A 17,732-nucleotide genomic window follows, 5' to 3' on the forward strand; every position below is an offset into this window, starting at 1 on the left:
TCATTCTGGTGTGTGGCAACTGGAACTAAGGCAATGAATTGAAGCAATTCTGAAGTCCACCTGGCCAAAGCCATGATCAAGTCATCCAAAATAGATGAAGGGAGACAGCAGAGGCAAGGCCTTACTCGTCATCATCCGAGTCCTCCTCCTCGGCCTCCTCGAGCCACTTGAGGAAAGGCTCAGAGGCCTTCCGGATCTTGCGAGAAACAGCCAGGTCGACGTACTTCTTGCTGGCCTTGCTACCCCACTTGGTGATGACCTCCTCGGAGGCAAGGTCATGCTGGTAGTACAGCCCTAGAATCTTGACGATCTTGTCGACGAACTCAGGCTGAGCCTCAATGCGCTCTCCGATGAGACGCTCGGTGCCACCCAAGAGGGCCTTCTGATGACGATCGGATTCGCCAATGATCTGGACACAGCTGTTAGCCCGTTTGTGTGACAGCATGATACCCCGAACACCCGTAGGACATGTGACTCACGTTATGCAGCATACTAGCTCGCTTAGGGATCTGGGCAAGAATGCGGTCGTCGAAGAGGGTCATGACCAGCACCTGGACAGTGCGATGCTTAGTCTCAATGCCCAGCTCCTTGGCCTTGACGTAGATGTCAAGATCGTCAACCTTGTCAATACTGCCCTTCTCGTTGGCCTGCTCCTGGATCCAGTCGCCAAGCTGATCGTAGACGGTGTTGCCACCACCTTCGCCATCCTCGTCCTCGTCGTCGCCGTTGAGGACGAGTTTCTGCTTGAACTCGCCGGGAAGGTTCTGCTGCCGGGCCTTGACGGCCTCCTCGCTCATGTCCACAGCCCAGTCATCTTCCTTGACCTCGGTATGCTCGATCTCCTGAGCCTCAGTCTTGATCTTGCGGGTGAAGGCGTCATCGTCGCTAGCGATTTCGCCGTTGGCATCCCCGCTGTCTTCAAAGTTATCCTTTTCGCCAGAGTGGTTGGAGTTGTCGTCATCGCCGCTGCCGCTGCCGTTGGCCTGGCCATTCTGCTTGGCCTTGCGGGCAGCCTTTCGCTCGGCCTTGTCCTTCTTGCCCTTCTTGGGAACGTTCTTGAGGATGAAGCCGCTGAGCTTGTGGCGCAGGTCAACGTCGGAGCGCTGGCCGCAGGCCTTGCAGTCCAGGATGATGCGGCCATCCTTGATGTTGACGACGGTCTCAGGGTTCTTGCACTTGTGGCAGAGGACGAACCTCTTGATGAAGCCATCAAGGAGGTCCTGGAGCTTGGGAGACTCATGGGCACCATTGATGATCCAACGATCATCCTTGGGGTCAATGTTGGTCTGGGCGCCAAGCTCGAAGCCGAAGTACTTGATCAAGTAGGAGCCAGGGCGGGCGAGAGACTGAGCGACGCTGGTCAGGTTCACGATGACGGTCTTGATACCGTTGCCCTTGCCTTCGACCTTGGTCTGAAGGCGCTCCATCTTGTAGCGATAGAAGGGATCGCTGACATCGCGGCGAACGTTAAGGAGGGGAGCCATGATTGCGGATAGTGTCTGACGACTGGCTTGTATAGCTGCTGTGGCTTTTTAAGGATAGACGAGGTGCGGTATCTTGGACCGAGGAGATCGTAGTGACAAGTGAACCAAGTTATTGGGCTTGTATAGACTGAGGTGACATGAATCCTGCTGGAGGAGGCGAGGAGATGGAGAAATGGCGGGCAGAGCGAGCCAAGGCGTTAATGGTAGACGGGGCTTTGCTTCAACATAGGACAGACCTGTATGTTAGGCTGGTAGGTAGGCATGAACATGAATGCGTCGAGCGCTTGTTGTCTATTCTGTTCAACCGTCGGGGCTGGGATTGGGGCTACAAGGCTTCCGCGGGTTGCGAAAGAGCTGTAGCTTGAGGGGAGGGTCGGAGTGTCGGTGGACGGGAATTTTGTCGTGCTGATACATAAACAGCTTCTGTGTCGTGGTACTGAGACGTATGGTGTTGGGTTTCTCGAAGACGACTCCAGAGATGACGAGATGCAACGCCGATGGGTGGGCTCGTCGCTGTGTGGCGGGTGGTGAAGGCTGAGGCTGCGAGGGAGGAGGGAATGACCGTACTCGTAGGGAGCAGGCTTCGGGAGTGGCGGGGTTGGATGGGGTTCAGGCGAGGCGGCCGAGACGAAGCTGTGGCAGGATGAGCGTGGCTTGCCTCGATCGATGCGAAGCAGAGGCGGTAGGGGAGACAGGAGTGCGCTTTCTGGCAGTGGTGATGGTTGATGGAAAGACTTCCAGCGCAGGTGGTGGGAGTGCGATGGATGATGGGTTGAGTGAGAAGTCGAATGGTGTGTGCAAGGGGAGAAGTGGGAAGAGGAGGCACGTTTTTGTTCCTAGGCAGAAAATTGGAGACGCTTTGAAAAAAAGAGCACAACGGGAGGACGGACCCACCCACAGGCACATGCACACAGTACACACACAGCCCACCCTTAGTCAGGCGCCCGTCCGCCCTAAGTCAGGCACCCCAGTGGCACCCTCCTTCTGTTCCCCCATCCCTCAAGTGCCCCAGTGCCCCAGTGCCCCAAGCCAAGTCACCCCAAGTCACCCAGTGCTTGTTCGCCCGCTCCGTCGTGACTTATTATAGCTGGAACCGTTCCAGGCGCAACGGAACGGTCGCTCCTACTAAAGTACGTAATCGGGCCAGACGGGCCAGACTGGCCAGCCATCCCATCGTGGGACCAGACAAACCAAACAACCAAACCAGACAAGCCGCTTCTAATGAAAGGGCTGAATGCAAGCGGCTACCTTCCCCATTACCGTGTGAGAGAGACTGTAAGTACCCGTAACCGTGCCCCCAGAGAGAGCAACACCGAATCAATGAGACTCGCTTGGTCGGGTCTGACACACCCTCTCTTGTGCTTGGTCAATGGTTATACTTTCGCCCAACCGCCGTCTCTGCATCCCCGTGAACCTTGAACCGCCAGCCCGCCAGGCAATTCTATTAGTAGCTCCACGGCCTCACTGTTATGGCACGCACGCACCGGCTCGTCGTATCATTGATTTACCCCAGACCGCATGACAAAAGGCGGGTTTGGGCCCTAGTTCGCCGGTGACCGAGTGAAGCACCAGCTGCAACACTAGGAGGGTGATGAGGACAAGATGTCTCGTGCGGTTACCGGGACAGCTTGATGAAAAAGAAGAATCAGGAATGTACCAATACACACATGCATAGCACTATGTACCTCTGGGCCCCGGTCAGCCCTGCCTCTGACTCCCCAGCCGCTCAGCTGGGCTCATTGTTGCACAAGCTGCAAATCCTCTGGCTTGGATCTGCACCGTGAATGGCTCGTCGGTTCGAGACTTGACTGACCGGCCAGAATGACTGCTTGGCCTCAAAACCCGTTGGACGACTCTACACCAGACTGCAGCCTGACTGCCTGATCGATATTTGTGGCTGTTTTCTACGCATCTGCGTACGCGAGTGCGCCTTTTGACTGGGTTTTAGAGCATCGCTCACTCGAAAACCCGCTTTCGTTACCCATTCACTTCGTAATGGCCCAAGATGTTGGCATATGAAGGTCCGATGTACATGTGACTTGATTTCCCATGCTACTCAGAAATGACTTTGTGCATACTGCAGGATAATCTGATGTGTTTTGTAGGAGGAACTCTCGCACTTACTTAGGTACCTCTTCTATGTTTCCTTACTGGAATCATCAGGGATGAATCGCAACAAACACCTCTGCCCAGCCGGTCTCGACGAAATCAGCTGGTCATCCATCTCCATCTCCGCGGCAGACATGCTCTGGTCTGGAACAGTGCTGAATTCGGAGTACACATCCCTCAACAGGATCTTCATCTCGGCCAGAGCGAGATGCTTGCCCACACAGCCCCGTCCGCCGTTCGCGAAGGCAAAAAACGCCCTCCTCCTCTCCGCATCGCCTTCTCTCACAAGCCATCTCTCCGGGTCAAACACCTCCGGCGCTGGGAACACCGTCTCGTCGATGCGGTGGACCGAGTAAGCTTGGCAGCTGACAATTGTTCGTTCCGGGACGAAGTGCCCGTCGATCATCCTCCCGCCCGTCGGTACATAGCGAGGCAAGGACATCGGAATGGCAGGGAAGCACCTAAGCCCCTCCATGACCACAGCGTCCAGGAACGGGAGCTTATCCCACCCCTCGGCAGCACTCGCACCCCGGAGCTCCTCCCTCAGCCTCTCCTGGAGCCGTAGAGAGCGCGGCTGGCTCAGCTCCCACATTAGGAAGCACAACGCATCCCCGGTGATGTCGATCCCGGCGGCCATGTGGTCCAGGCACTCGGCGGCGATGCTCAGGCTCTCCAGGTCCCAGGCCTTGTCGCTCAGCCTGCTGAGGAGCGTGAAGCTCCTCGCGTCGTGGCCCCTGACGCTGTTGTCGAGCACGAACTTGTCCGCGAGCGGCGTCTCCCTCGGCGCCGCGCCGAACAGCCTCAGCACGCTCCCCATGGCGCGGTGCGCCGCGGGGCTGTAGTACCTGACCAGGCGGTTCTGCAGCGACGAGTCGAACGTGACCTCCCGCATGATGCTCTCGTCCTCGCGGCTCTGCAGCGAGTCCGCGCCGAAGGGGTGGAACAGGTGGTGCGAGGCGCAGTCGAACGCGTACGAGTGCAGGCTGATGTACAAGTCCAAACTCCCGCCGGCGGCGCTCCGCCTCGCCAGCGCCAGCAGCCGCCCGCTGCGCTCCTCGATGCCGCCCAGGCTCTCGGGCTTCATGACGTTGCTGTTGGCGTACCGGTCCGCCAGCACGCGCTTCCGCCGCGCGTGGTCTTCCTTGTTGAGAGTGCTGAACATGGTCCGGCGCCCGTACACCGTGAACAGGTTGTAGAACTCGGTCTTGTCGTACCCGCTGCCGCCCGAGCAGTAGATCTCCTTGACCGCCGCGGCGGAGCTGAAGGCCACCTCCCCCGGCGCAATGCGCACTGCCGGCCCGTAGCGCAGGTGCATGGCGTGGATGTGCCGCGTGCGGTTGGCGTTGAACTCGTGCCATTTGAGCGGTAGGGACGTGAACAGGGTATACCACGGCCCTGGCACGCTGGCAAGTGGTGAGCGAAGGCGCCGCAGGATGATTATGCCTACGAACAACAAGAGCAAGGGCCAAATTATGACTGGAGAGAGAAGCAACATCGTGAAAATTTGGTGAATGTGAAGCTCAACTTTATCCAAGACAGCGAAGGGTCGTGTAAGTCGTGAGAAGCCCAGGTCTGCCTTGGGCTACACTTGTCTCCCAATCTTGAGCACTACCGGTATTGTCAAGACTCGACTGAGATGTAGAGTTTTGAGCAGCTGAGCCTTGTTATCGTCCTTCCTAGTTGAATGGTGGTGTGCAGGGTGGCTCAGTGTGACCAGAGGTGATTCCACTCCAACAACCGCGAACAGAAGCTAGTCCGGACTGGATTCAAAACCCTCGATATATGCCCAATTGAGGTCTCCGTGGACATCACAAGACCAGCCTCATCCACCTCAACAACAGGAGAAGTGTCTGCTGGCAGTGCAAATGATGTGTCTGTATATGTGTACGTACGGGGCTCAAGGACCATTGCCCAGGGACAAAGCAACTCTGTTCCCGTACGGTGAAATAGTTAGGTCCTGAGCATTCTTATCAGCAACAGCCCGGCCGGCAATCGGCTTTGGATCGGAGGACACCGATGGCCGATGTCTAAAGCCTCGAGTACCCCAAACGCAAGAAAATATATAGAAAAGGGGAGATTTGAGTCGTAGATATGCTCTGATTTCTATTGGCTCGTATGATCGGTCTATAGTTTGTTCGCACAAGCTGTCCTGCGTCTTTCCAGGATGGCCTCAGCCCCTGAGCTCGAGCTCTTGTGCAGCCAGCCCAAGCCTTGGTATGTGTATGCTCCCTGCTCGACTCTATGTGAGTCGGCCCGTCGACCACAAAGTAACGAAGCCAGACTTGCTATGCAAAAAGACTAAGTCGCTCACTAATTGCTTGCAAACGCCCGCCATGTTACAACACTCGTCCCTGCTATATCTGATGTTGTGGCCCAGTACCTTACTCGCCAGCTTCGTCATCCTCCACATTGGCACCGCTGTGACCGTCAACAGTCGCCCTCTCCTAGTAGTCGCAAAGCCGAGAGAAACGCCTAGACGACCAAGCCCAGGGTGCACTCTATCTTCCCGTGGGCTTATTACTGTCCTCGGCTGACAAATCTCGTTCGACCATCTCGATGGATGTCAGACTAGGAAATCTCTTAGAGAAATCACGGACGTAGTCATCCTTTTCTTCGGCAGTCATATCCAGCGCTGGCTGGCCGGGGAGATCAGCGGCAATGAGCGCCTCTAGTTTGCCCGTTTGCCGCATCCCGGCTGTGCTCATGCCTTGCTTCGGTGGCGAGGATGACCGGAGAGTGAGGTTGCTGCTGCTGCTGGTCAAGGTTTTATTTAGGTGTCCCGGCTTTGGTGGTGCCATCGGCCTGCTGGTCGGGTCTTTGGGCGGCGGTGTGGGTTTGAAATCCGAAGCTGCTGGAGCCATACCTGCGGCTCGATTCAGGGAGCTAGAGCTGGACATCGGACGAGGTGTCGAGCCTCTACCAGTACCAATCGGCTTCCGCGGTATTTCTGGCCGCCCTTCGGCTGGCTGTGTTGAGCTCCCAGCGGGTGCCGTGTATTGGCCATAGCCTTCCGCGGTCTTCTTTATGTTGGCTGATGAACGAGCGTTCTCGTCCAGAAGGCTCTGCACCTTGTTCTGTATTGCTATTGCACGCGAGGAGCCACCGACCGGAGGCGGTGTAGGTTTACCGCCTCCCCCGCGCTGAGCAAGCCGTGCACGGTATTCCGCTTGCGCGGCAGCAACCCTTCTTTCTTCTTCCTCGAGCTGTCGCTGCTCTATCTCGCGGCGCATCGCTGGTGTCAACTCCTCGGAATCTCCTGGAGCCTGGCCATCATCACTTCGACCATCTGTGGCCTCTGATCCAGCGATGGGCGTCAGGTCTCTACGATCCATGGCCTTGAAGGGCGAGGGAGTGCGAGCTGGAGGTGGTCCCTCAGACTGGCTGCCTTCGAAGCGTTTGAAAGCATCACCAAATTTCCCCGCAAAAATGGACTTCTTGCCGAGGTTGGAAAGACTCGACCGCTTACCCTCTAGACTCTTCCTTGGCTGGGTATCTTCCATGGACCGGAGGAAGTCAACATTCGACTCAATGTTCATGTCATCGTCAAGAAGCAAGTTCGGTGACGGTGCTCGGTCTGCTGGAGGAATCCTGGGTGAGGGAATTCCGGGGGACCCCAGAGGCCTCGAGTTCTTTTCCTGTTCGCGAAGAAAATCTAGGTTCGACTCGAGATGAGTGCTGACTGGGCGGGGACGTGAAGACATCGATCTCGACTTTGTGATAGGCTCAAAGTTTTCCATGCTAGGCCGCCCTCCCTCAAGAGAAGGCCTGGACGAGGACGGTTGTCGTGAATGACCTTGGAATGACGGTATGCGAGGGGACGCGACAGGCCGTAAAGATGGGGAGTCCGTACGAACTGGCAGCGGAACATCTTGAAGTGGTTGCTGCTGCTGCTGTCTCGAGAGACTTGGGGAACGGTGGTGGTCATTTGGAAACCGGTAAATTTGGTATTGTGATGGAGTTGTGGATGCCTGCCGTTCGGGAGGTGGGGTCGTCATTGTCCCTGTTGATACCATGTTTGATCGACTGGGAGCCGGTTGAAAGCCTTGGGCTGATCCAGAAGAGATGGCTTGCAGTTCCGGTGTGTTCTTGATAATGGCTGATGCACGGCTCATCTCGGTAGGTTTCGGAGGAGCCGACGCGCTCTTAATTGGCAAGACAGACTGCCTTTCCGGTGAAGTCGAGGGCAGAGCAGGACCACGGCCTATGTCATTAGATGCTCTACTGTTTGATGGCGGCTTAGAAGGCTGACTCTGAGGCACAGCGAAGGCCTCTTCCACAGCGGCCTCGGGAACTTTCTTCGAAGCCGTTGGCGAGCTGGAACTGTCGAAGTCAAATGCGACACCTTTCTCGTGCAATATCGAGAATTGGTCCAGTGTGGGGAATCGAGATGACAGCTCGTCGACGCTCTTCACACTGGCGTTGGCGTCAAGCGCAGCAAAAGGATCCCCATTGGTAACCCCCGTAGGCGGGGTCGGCTTCGGTGATGGGTTCGGCCTTGGAGCCGAAGCCGGAAGCCTGCCCCGTCGCATGGGTTGAATATCTGGTATCACTGTCTCTTGTTGTGGTGGTGGTGAGAATACAGCTCCAACAGCAGGCGCCGAGGGGTCTTGCCGAGGGGCCTCCTGAGGCCGCCCTTCCGATTTCGACCTGCCGGTGTAGATCTAGATATCGTGTCAGCGGAAGCAGTAAGCAGGGCATATCAAAGAGTTGAGCATACATCTTTAATTGGAACTTCACGGCCCTGCATGGCACAGGACTCCTTCAGCACTTGGTAAATATTGGGCCTGGCTTGCGGTTGCTCTTTCAACATGGATGCTGTAGCATTTGTTAGCATCGCACACAACTCCAACCTCTTTCAAACACAAGACGCACCAATTAACTTTTTCAATCCATCCGAGAAGGCCGGGTAGCTGGGGAATCTATAGCTTGCGTTTAGAATCGCCAGCTGGCCCTGCTCTTCGAATGGCGTTGTGTAGTAGCACAGCTTGTACAGCAAGACGCCTAATGCCCAAATATCTGACTTCTCGTCGATAGGTTGCTTTCGATATACATCGATCATCTCCGGGCTCCTGTATTGCATGGTCGTGTGCTTCTGTACGTCCTCCTCCACCAGCCGACAGTCAACGACGGTTGTTGGCGCAGCTCTCGGGGGAGCAGCAGAGCCGAAGTCGCACAGCTTGAACTTCTTCCTGGACGCCGTCGCGTTTATAAGGACGTTTTCGACTTTCAAATCGCGATGGAGCAACGCGGGCTTCAGATAGTGCATGCAGGCCACACCCTCTGCGACATCGGTGAATATTTGGAGGATCTCGGGCTCGGTCAGCCTATGTTGTAGCCGGGTGTTCATGAAATCGATCAGGCCGCCGCCGTTGCAGTATTCCATGAGCAGGAAGACCTCGTAGCCCCCGCCCCTCAGTTCGGAGGCATGTGAGTCGATATACGTGACAATTGGGCGGTGCCCCTTCAGCCGCTTCATGGTCTCGACCTCGGTACGCATGCCTCGCAATGCGTCCTTGTCCGGGACGGCAACACGCTTCAGCACGGCCAGATCTGTGCCGTCGACAGGCTTGGGCATCTTGACGAGGTAGACATGGGCGAAGCCTCCTTCGGAGAGATACTTCTGTATCACCACGCGATGGCCGCCGACCTGAATCTTTGTTCCAGGCGCAAAGGTGCCAGCAGGAGCTCCGGAACCTGGCACCACTGGGATGGGGGCGCCGTATGTGACTGCCTGGCCATGCCTCGGGGCGGCGACCGGCGCAGGGTGGCCGTAGGAAGCCATCGCGGTGGCTTGGACTCTGGGGGTATCGAGGGGGCCTCTCTGAGCCTCAGGCTGGACCGAGTATCGAGCAGGAAAGGGGGGGAAGGGCGGCGTCGAGGGAAATGGAGGTGGAACTTGGGCGTTGAGGCAGCGTCGGGTGGAGTATAGGGGTCGCTTAGGTAAAGGGATATATCGGTGTCGGTGTCGGTGTCGGCGACGGCGTCGAGAGCGGGTCGCAGCCTGGGTTGGGATCAGGATGCAGGATCAGGGCACAGAGTAGTGTTAACGCTGCCTATAACGATGCCATCTCCATGTGCTGCCTATGCTGCGTTTTGCTGGAAATGAACGTGGACTGTACACAGTAGAGGCAGTGGGTGTTGAGTAGGCTTGGCTTGTGCTTTGCTTGGCTGGGCTGAGTCGATCTTTGACTTCGTTGCTGCTGCTGTCGTCGCAAAGGGGCCGATGCGTGTCGTGACGCAAGCTAAACCTGGCTTCAGTGGTAAATGCACATGCATGCAGTACTGTGCTGTGTATGACACCCCCACCCAGACACACATAACACCATACTATGCAGTCCTGGTAGTCGTGTCTTCACAAAGCTTGGTTCCTGGGCCGGCTGGTTGGCTGGATGGGTGCCTGGCGGTCCTCCCACTGCAGCGTCGGAGTCTCATGCTGGGATCAGCCGCCCTCCACTATGGGGACCTGGCACGCACTAAAGTGACGCTAGGAAAACGCATGAACTTGGGACATGAAATTCGAACCTGTTGCAGTACCTGACTGACATGGACGCCACGTAACTTGGACCCTGAAGGTGGGCTCTCTTTTTGTTTTCTCTTGTCAGATCAATATATGTGGGAGGATTTCTTGCCACATTGGTCTCTAACTTCATCTGATATGCGATCACCCTAGAAAACACAAATCAACAAGTTGTCTTGTCCCTCTTGTCGGGCACCACCATCTCCCGTCTTCTAATATTATGGCTGGCTCCGACCCAAGGCCCAGCAACAGCAATACTGCACCTCTACTCTTGTTTATTTCGAATTATAGTCCTACATAGCCAGTTCCATCGATGCTGCCTAACTACTTTGGCTCTTCCAGGCTCTTCAAGAAGCTGACCACCTTGTCCCCAAGCCAGTCCTGTGATGTTTGAGCATCGACCGTGTGATTGGCCCCTGGGATCAAGCCCGAAAGATCACTCATAGCAGGACAGTATGACTTCCACTTGGCCAGCAATTTCGAGGAATCGACGTCCAGGGGGACGTATTGGTCTTCTGCAGACGGTACAACCATTATGGGCTGCTTGACCCGGCCCCAAATAGCTGCTACCTTCTCATCCGGGATGTCTGAGGAGAAGTAATCGTCGTCACCGCTTGGAGGGTCGATAGGTATCAGCCTGGCGCTCTCATGCCACGGGAAGCAAGTTCAGCAACTTACCCAACACCTGCCAGAGAATGAAGGCGATACGCAGTCACAGGCCAAGGGAAGAATGGCCGGGGCAGTTGTGACTTGGGCACCGCATCGTCTTTCCTGCCGGTGTTGATCATCTCCGTAGCGAGCCCAACCATCCTCTCCGCCTCGTCTTTGCCAAGGTCTACGATAAACCCCTCGCGATCGGATACCGCACCCTGGAGAATGAAGCCATCTATGGGCTCGTTCTGGTGTTTCTCATAGTCGGTATACTCGATACAGTCCTATCCCAAGTGAGTAGCTGTGTGATGTCAAGCGACAGAAAGTTTTGCACACACCTGAGATCCAGTGGAATGGCCCATCAGCACAACCTTTTCCTTCCCAATGCCCCGTAGATACTTGACGAGAGCCGAGATGTCTTGGACATCCTTGGCCAGGTTGTTCCAGCCGAAGCCACAGAAGGAAGAGCGTATCCGGATCTCAAAGACCGAGTAGCTGAGGCCGGTGTCGGCTTCAATCTTGGCGGCGACGGTCCGGATATAGGGGACAGTGTGAGGGCCGTCACCGAGACCTCCAACGAAGATGAGGGCATTCCGAGCCGGGGAAGAGCCCAGTTCATATGCACAGGCGTGCTTGACTCTGGATGGGTATGGGTGGACTGTCACGGGGAAGGGCGTCGGCGCAGCCATGATCTGTAGCGGTAGTAATTAGACAAGACTGTCGGTAGGTGGTGACGATGGTGCAAGACTCGAGGTGGTGTTCAGTTACAGTATTTCAAATTCCAAATCAATTGCTTATGAAGACCGCTCGCTGATGCAACAGCTCGACAACTGCATGTCTCCTCCAACTATTGCATTTAGCATGTAGCCGCCTGTGCCCGTAGTCAAGCGGGCCCGTAACAGTGGCCCGGGATTCCACAGTTCCCAGGACCGTTTTTACCGGCCGGCCCCGCCTGACCGGTTTGATTCGGTCCCAGTGGCCGGCCAGGCGCCACTGCCAGCTAGAGATGCGCTGCCCTGAGCCTGAAATTCTAGGGGACGTCAGGCCGCGCCAGCGCTGTCCTTCCCAGGGGCGGCCGTCCAGGTGCACCAAGCATACACGAGTTAGACTGCGCTCTTCAACTTCATTCCCTACATCCTGCATCTTTTCTGCCGAATAGCACCATGAGTTCCTCGTAACGCCTTAATCACACAAGTTAGTGTTTTGCCTAGCAATTTTGACCGTGTCTGAAAGTCGCCTGGCCCGGGCATCACGGGCGTTCAGGTCGAAATGGCCTCTCAGCTTGGCCCAAAGTCTGAGTTCACATCATCGGCGAGGAATCAATTCTTTGCAAAGGTCAGTGACGCTCCCGCCTCTCCTGAGATGCCCATGCATACACTGCATCCTACTGACTCACCATCAGCTCAAACCAATCTGTGTCGAAATCAGCAGGCTTGCCCTCCAAGGCAACAAGGGCCCGGACAAGTCGGCCGGTGCCAAGCGGCTGCGAGAGCTACTCACGCAGCTCATCGGCGTCCTGGAGGACCAGATCCAGTACGACGGCACCGTGCTCGACGACAAGATAGCCGACTATGTCTTCTTCCCCCTGTCACATCTGTTGCGGCAGCACGAGTCCCATCCCATCCGGGTCATCGAGGCCGTCATCAAGTCCCTCCGCCTCCTGGTCCAGCACGGCTGGAAGTCCAGGATCTCAAAGGAACTCTCGCAGCAGCTTCTCATATTCTTGACCTTCATAATCGGCGGCGTGCCCGGCCGGGAGCAGAGCGATCCCGTCAAGCCCGAGGAGACGATCTTGGAAGGCTACAAGGCCCTGACAGCGCTGATCAAGGCAGCAGGGCTGTCGGCCAAAGACTCTCCGCTGACGGACGCGAACATCATCCCGTCGTTTGGGCATTCCGTTTCTGTCATACTAGATGGTGTGACCGGTGGCAGCACACCTGAGATCCAGATCGAAGCTCTGCGCGCCATCCTTGCTGTGTATACAACCATCAAGCAGGACGATGTGCTCGCCACCTTCTTCCCTGGGACTGTGTCCTCGCTGAGCCGTGCTCTCTCGCCGCCTCTTTCAACCAAAGCGCAGAGGCGGGTGCTTGTCAATGCTATCAATGTTCTGAGGGTCGTGCTCACCAAAGTTTTGGGGGACCTGAAGTTACGGAATGTGCTACGACAGGCCGAGAGTGGTGCACCCGAACCTGATGAGCCTAGCACGGATGAGAAGGGCGAGGGCAAGGTCCTCACAGCTTCATGGTTGAGGGCCACCGCTGCACAAGTCAAAACGGCCTTGTCCTCTGTTCTCAAGCTGAGGAGTCACGGCGCGTCAGACGTGCTGAGAGCCATGGATAGGCTCTGCATCACACTGTTGGACGAGTGTCACTCGACCTTGTCCGATTGCACATCGATGCTCGTGGAGAGTGCCATCATACTTCGGAACGAAGACAATGAACAGCCCAGCCTTGGGATCGACGTCCTTGGAGACGAGAGGACGGGGTTTTATGGCACTTCATTGCAGGATCTAGCGACTATCTATCCCGAACTGTTGGATTCTATCAATGCCACTGTGTATAGTTGGATCACCAGCATGCCGCGCATGATGCAGTCAAGCGATGAGCGAGTAAAGCAGCAGGCCATCCGCAACATAGTTAAGGGCAACGAGCTTGTGTCTGCACTGCAAATTCGATCTTCGAATCTTGAGGAGTCACTTTCCTCAGCCCTCAGGGACAGCATTGTCGCCCTGATCCTGAACTCTAAGAGTTCCAAGATCCAGAATGAAGTCGATGTAGATGAGAACTTCTGGAGGAGTGCAGGTCTGATCAAAGCAAACCAGGAGCTGCAAAATTACAGGCCGATTTTACTGCCTCAGGAAAGCCAGCGGGATACAAGGAAAGACGTCGCAAATCTCATCCAGAACATCGGCTCGTCTTCACAGCAGATCAGGCTTGCAAATGAGATGCTGCCCTTCATCCTCGAATCCACTGGTGTCGACCAGATCTCTGCTTTCTGGCTCTCTTTCGAATTGACCAAGTCTTCCTTCACCAAGACTTCCGAGACCGACGATTTACTGGATCTTACAGACGCAGCGCCGGATCCATTATCCCCTGAAGACGCAGAGTCTGTCTTCAACGAGCTTTACTCCTTCTCTGTCTCTGTCCTCGACGCACACTCTGATGCAGCCACCGATGACGTGGACTGGCGCCTCGAGGCCATCGCCTTGGAAGTCACCGCCTTCGCCAGCCACCGTCTCGGCCCTTCTTTCCGCCCAGAACTCATAGATGTACTCTATCCCGTGGCGACCTTCCTGGGGTCTTCGGTTCCGGAGCTCAAAGGACACGCAATCGCGACATTGAATAGCGTCGCATCCTCGTGCGGATACGGCAGCGTGTCTGAGTTGATCATCGACAATGTGGATTACATGGTGAATTCAGTGTCGCTGCGGCTGAACCAATTCGACATCTCGCCTGCCTCGACAAAGGTGCTTACCATGATGATTCGTCTGACAGGCCCAAGCCTGTTGCCATACCTGGACGATGTTGTCGCAGGGATTTTTGCCGCCCTAGATAGCTATCATGGATATTCCGCATTTGTGGAGAGCCTGTTCGGGGTGTTGTCGGAAGTGGTTGAGCAAGGCGTCAAGTCCGACAGACTACTGATCGAAGACGCACAGGCCAAGGCCGTCAATCACAGAAAACGACCACTCGAGTCCTCGGGCATTGGTGATGCGCTCGCCATCTTAGATAAACGAGCGAAGAGAAAGCGGGAACTGGGGGATGATGACGTGGAGGAGATAGTACGGGACCACCCCAAAGAAGCATGGAAGTCTGCAAAAGAGGAGCTCGACGCTATTGACTCCAGAGACAAAGGCGAGGATGAGTCCGAAGACCCTTCCTCCAACAACAACGAGGAATTGGTTGTCCCCAAAACACCTACCTATACCATCCTCACCAAGATTACCTCCCTTACGCAGCATTACCTCACCTCCCCCACGCCGACGTTACGAAAACAGCTGCTTGACCTGCTGTCCAAGGTCTCATCAGCTCTCGCGCTGGACGAAAACGCCTTCTTGCCGCTCGTCAACGATGTCTGGCCTGTCATCGTGAGCAGGCTGCATGATCCAGAGCCGTACGTCGTCATATCGGCGTGTGGCACACTAGCCTCACTATGCGAAAGCGCTGGCGACTTCCTGAGCTCGCGGGTCAAGACCGAATGGTCAGATGGTCTGGGCAAGTGGTGCTTCAGGGTGAAGGACGAGGCGCGGAAGAGCAGGAGAGGCGGAGGCGGAACGAGCGCGGCAAAGCCGTCGATGGGTAGCATGCCGGGCAAACAGCACCAGGCAGGCGGCGGAGACGGCATCTTGATACCTGTCCGTGGAGGATTGGAAGATGCTGTCTCGGGCCTGCAACTCGAGGCGCCATCATCTCACACAGTGACAAGCGGCCTGGGCAGGTTTGCGTCAGCGGCGCAGACTTGGAACGCAACGGTGTCGCTTCTTATCGCTATAGTATCATTCGTGCGGATCGAGGATACGTTATTTGAGCAGATCCTGGACCTGTTAGCTGACGACGTACTACCGCGTAATGAGGAAGCCCGCAGGGCCCTGGAGGTCATCAATGCTGATGCAGTTTGGCTGGCGCTATACAAGAGGGGTCTTGTTGAGCCATGGCCAGCCCCGGTCTTGGAAGGGGTGAGATTCGCACAGCTTGAGAAGGTGGGAGGCTAAGCTGTCAGCCTTGCAGGGACGCAGAGGACGGCCGGGCGAGTTGATAGGTAAAATCAATCGCCTGGAAAGCGCGGCTCAACGTACCTCACACTTCGCAGATGACCGTGGGTGAATCGGGCACAAAAGCTGGTTTCGCAAACATGATCACACGCCTCGGAGGCGATGGCTTGCTTGCTATTGCTTTGACACATGCCAATGATCAATGCTTTGTTGATTTTGCTCTCGGCATCAACCAGGCAGACTGCCAATACGACAGGTTCCCAATCCGAATCTGTTCTTTCTGGTTATGGTGGGGACCATGAAGGTAACATCCCGTCCCAAGGTGCCTACCGTGACAGTGACTTTCCGTACGTTCTTCCAGAAGCATGCACAGAAGGAGCGTCAGCACACCCTCCGTCGTCGTGCAGTGGCGGGATCGAGTAAGTTCAGCAGATGGGGGGTTTGCCATGCTCTGTTACTGGTCGACCGACAAGGTGGTGACCGCGTCCCTAACATCGAGCCTAGTACGCGCGTACTCGTTCCACGGTTGCTGAAGCCACACGTAATACGGATCCGTCAAGGGACCGGCTCAGAAGTCGCCGCTTCGGAGCGAACCTGCAGCATGTCGGCAGACTAGGGATTAGAACAGCTCAAATCCCATGCCGTTCGTCTGTACCTGCCTCTCCAGGCTTGACACTGACCCGAAGCTTCGGCCAGGGCTGGCCAGATCGGCGGTCCCAACATCGAAATGAATGATATGCACCGCGGCGGTACGAAACAGACCATGCCGGCGTGGACGCCATTGGCCGAGGTGCGCGGGGTGGGGATGGGGGGACGGAGAAGCTTCCGCGGTGGGAAAGGTCAGGCTTGCCCAAACCCGCCATGAATCGCCTCACATGTACTAGATAATCCCTCCGCGCTTGTTCGTGAATGAGCTATAGTGTCCCTTAAACCTGTTATGGCCGTTAGCCTGACACTCACGAGCGGTTACGAACAAGCTTGCTGGCAGGATGGCGTGAAGAGGCATGTAGGCCGGGATTGGCCTCCAGACCTGCCCGCACCGCATGGAATCCTTCCAGAAGGGTGTTAGCGACGCCCGACCAACTGCAGACCGACCCGGCGAATTGGAACCCGTCGCAACGTCCTCGCGGGGGAACGGGTTGGAGCTAATGATACCCTCCAGCAAATTAGGCCGGGGTCGCCGAGCAAATGTCAGGCAAGACTCGCCAAGGTTGCCCTCGGCGGTTTTGCGGGTGTATTGCCAAACGTAGGGCAAGCCAGAGTTTGATCGGCCAAGCAAGAAAGCAGAGTGCGCCCAGATGGCAGACACGCGGATCAAAACAAGTTCAAGTGACAGAGGCCGTGCAAGGCCCAAGGAAGCAAGGGACTCAACGCCGGACGGTTCGCATGTTGGTTGCAGAGTGGGTCGAGGTTGATAACTCGGTTCCGTCGGTACGAGGTGTATTGAAGGAGCCCCCGGTCGTGTGACAGCTCTGTGCTCTATAGGCAGATCCTTCGTTGGTACCCCATCGGCCAAGAGAGTGGGCTAACTCTTGGCTAGGGTCAAGCCTTTGCCCAGATGTGATAGACCTGAAGGCCGCAGCCAAGCTCGGTGGGCGACTCTTGGCCATGGGTCTCGTAAAGCTTAGCCGCAACTACAGATGAAGCTTTGCTGTTGGAGACCAACAAATATGGTGCGAAAGCATGGAGTGAAGGGGTGGAGAGAGCCAGGCGAGGCAGACAGCGACCCTGATCTGCCCGGTTGGACAAACAGGCTGGCTGTGCTAGGAGGTGTCGTCGCCAAATGCGCGGCTGGTAGCCTACTGTAGGTAGACGAGCAGGCCTGTGCGTGCAGGTGGTGGTCAGAACTTGACGTTCGTTCCCTGCAGACCAGCCGCCCGCCGCCATGGTTCCACGGGGATGCAAGCAAGTGAGCCCTCTGGCCCTTCGAACGATCTACCTGGCGTCCCAGTGGGCGGCCTGTCTGCTCACCCTTCTGGAAACGCTAGAAGCATTCGGGTATGATCCAATAAGGATTGTCGGCGAGGCAGTTGGACAGGAGATAGTGGCAATCACAGGGAGCCTTTGAGTTTCGGGATGACCACCTACTTTGCACGTAGGCTCGGTAGGCTACAGGCTAGGCAGCACGCCAAAGGTCTCGGAGCTTGAGCAGCAAAGCTGTGCACCCACTTAGTTGTCATGATGACCTTCGTGAATGAAGGATGAGCACCATGGTGGATTTAGATATGGCCCTAGGGCGGGGCGGTTCGTCAGAAAG

At 56.2% G+C, this 17,732-nt stretch overlaps 5 protein-coding genes across 5 annotated transcripts; 1 reads left to right on the plus strand and 4 right to left on the minus strand.

Moving 5' to 3' along the window:
* Nucleotides 1–121: 121 nt before the first annotated feature.
* On the minus strand, nucleotides 122–1,484 carry J7T55_009128 (eukaryotic translation initiation factor 5; the record flags this gene model as incomplete). Its single annotated transcript, XM_053142061.1, has 2 exons — nucleotides 122–409; nucleotides 480–1,484. The coding sequence occupies 2 exons, from the start codon at nucleotides 1,482–1,484 to the stop codon at nucleotides 122–124; spliced, it is 1,293 nt and encodes a 430-aa protein (XP_052994969.1).
* A 2,137-nt stretch (nucleotides 1,485–3,621) lies between these two features.
* J7T55_009129 (uncharacterized protein) lies at nucleotides 3,622–5,088 on the minus strand (the record flags this gene model as incomplete). The annotated part of the gene is made up of 1 exon (XM_053142062.1): nucleotides 3,622–5,088. The coding sequence occupies one exon, from the start codon at nucleotides 5,086–5,088 to the stop codon at nucleotides 3,622–3,624; it is 1,467 nt and encodes a 488-aa protein (XP_052994970.1).
* A 1,003-nt stretch (nucleotides 5,089–6,091) lies between these two features.
* Nucleotides 6,092–9,375, minus strand: J7T55_009130 (uncharacterized protein; the record flags this gene model as incomplete). The annotated part of the gene is made up of 3 exons (XM_053142064.1): nucleotides 6,092–8,254; nucleotides 8,311–8,408; nucleotides 8,466–9,375. The coding sequence occupies 3 exons, from the start codon at nucleotides 9,373–9,375 to the stop codon at nucleotides 6,092–6,094; spliced, it is 3,171 nt and encodes a 1,056-aa protein (XP_052994971.1).
* A 1,059-nt stretch (nucleotides 9,376–10,434) lies between these two features.
* J7T55_009131 (dolichol-phosphate mannosyltransferase) lies at nucleotides 10,435–11,450 on the minus strand (the record flags this gene model as incomplete). The annotated part of the gene is made up of 3 exons (XM_053142065.1): nucleotides 10,435–10,723; nucleotides 10,789–11,045; nucleotides 11,100–11,450. 3 exons carry the CDS (start codon nucleotides 11,448–11,450, stop codon nucleotides 10,435–10,437), a joined length of 897 nt encoding a protein of 298 aa, XP_052994972.1.
* A 580-nt stretch (nucleotides 11,451–12,030) lies between these two features.
* J7T55_009132 (uncharacterized protein) lies at nucleotides 12,031–16,340 on the plus strand (the record flags this gene model as incomplete). Its single annotated transcript, XM_053142066.1, has 4 exons — nucleotides 12,031–12,096; nucleotides 12,164–15,439; nucleotides 15,574–15,764; nucleotides 16,172–16,340. The coding sequence occupies 4 exons, from the start codon at nucleotides 12,031–12,033 to the stop codon at nucleotides 16,338–16,340; spliced, it is 3,702 nt and encodes a 1,233-aa protein (XP_052994973.1).
* Between the last annotated feature and the right edge of the window lie 1,392 nt (nucleotides 16,341–17,732).

Source organism: Diaporthe amygdali, assembly GCF_026229845.1.
Source record: "Diaporthe amygdali strain CAA958 chromosome Unknown NODE_10_length_1141467_cov_65_626103, whole genome shotgun sequence".
NCBI lineage: Eukaryota > Fungi > Ascomycota > Sordariomycetes > Diaporthales > Diaporthaceae > Diaporthe > Diaporthe amygdali.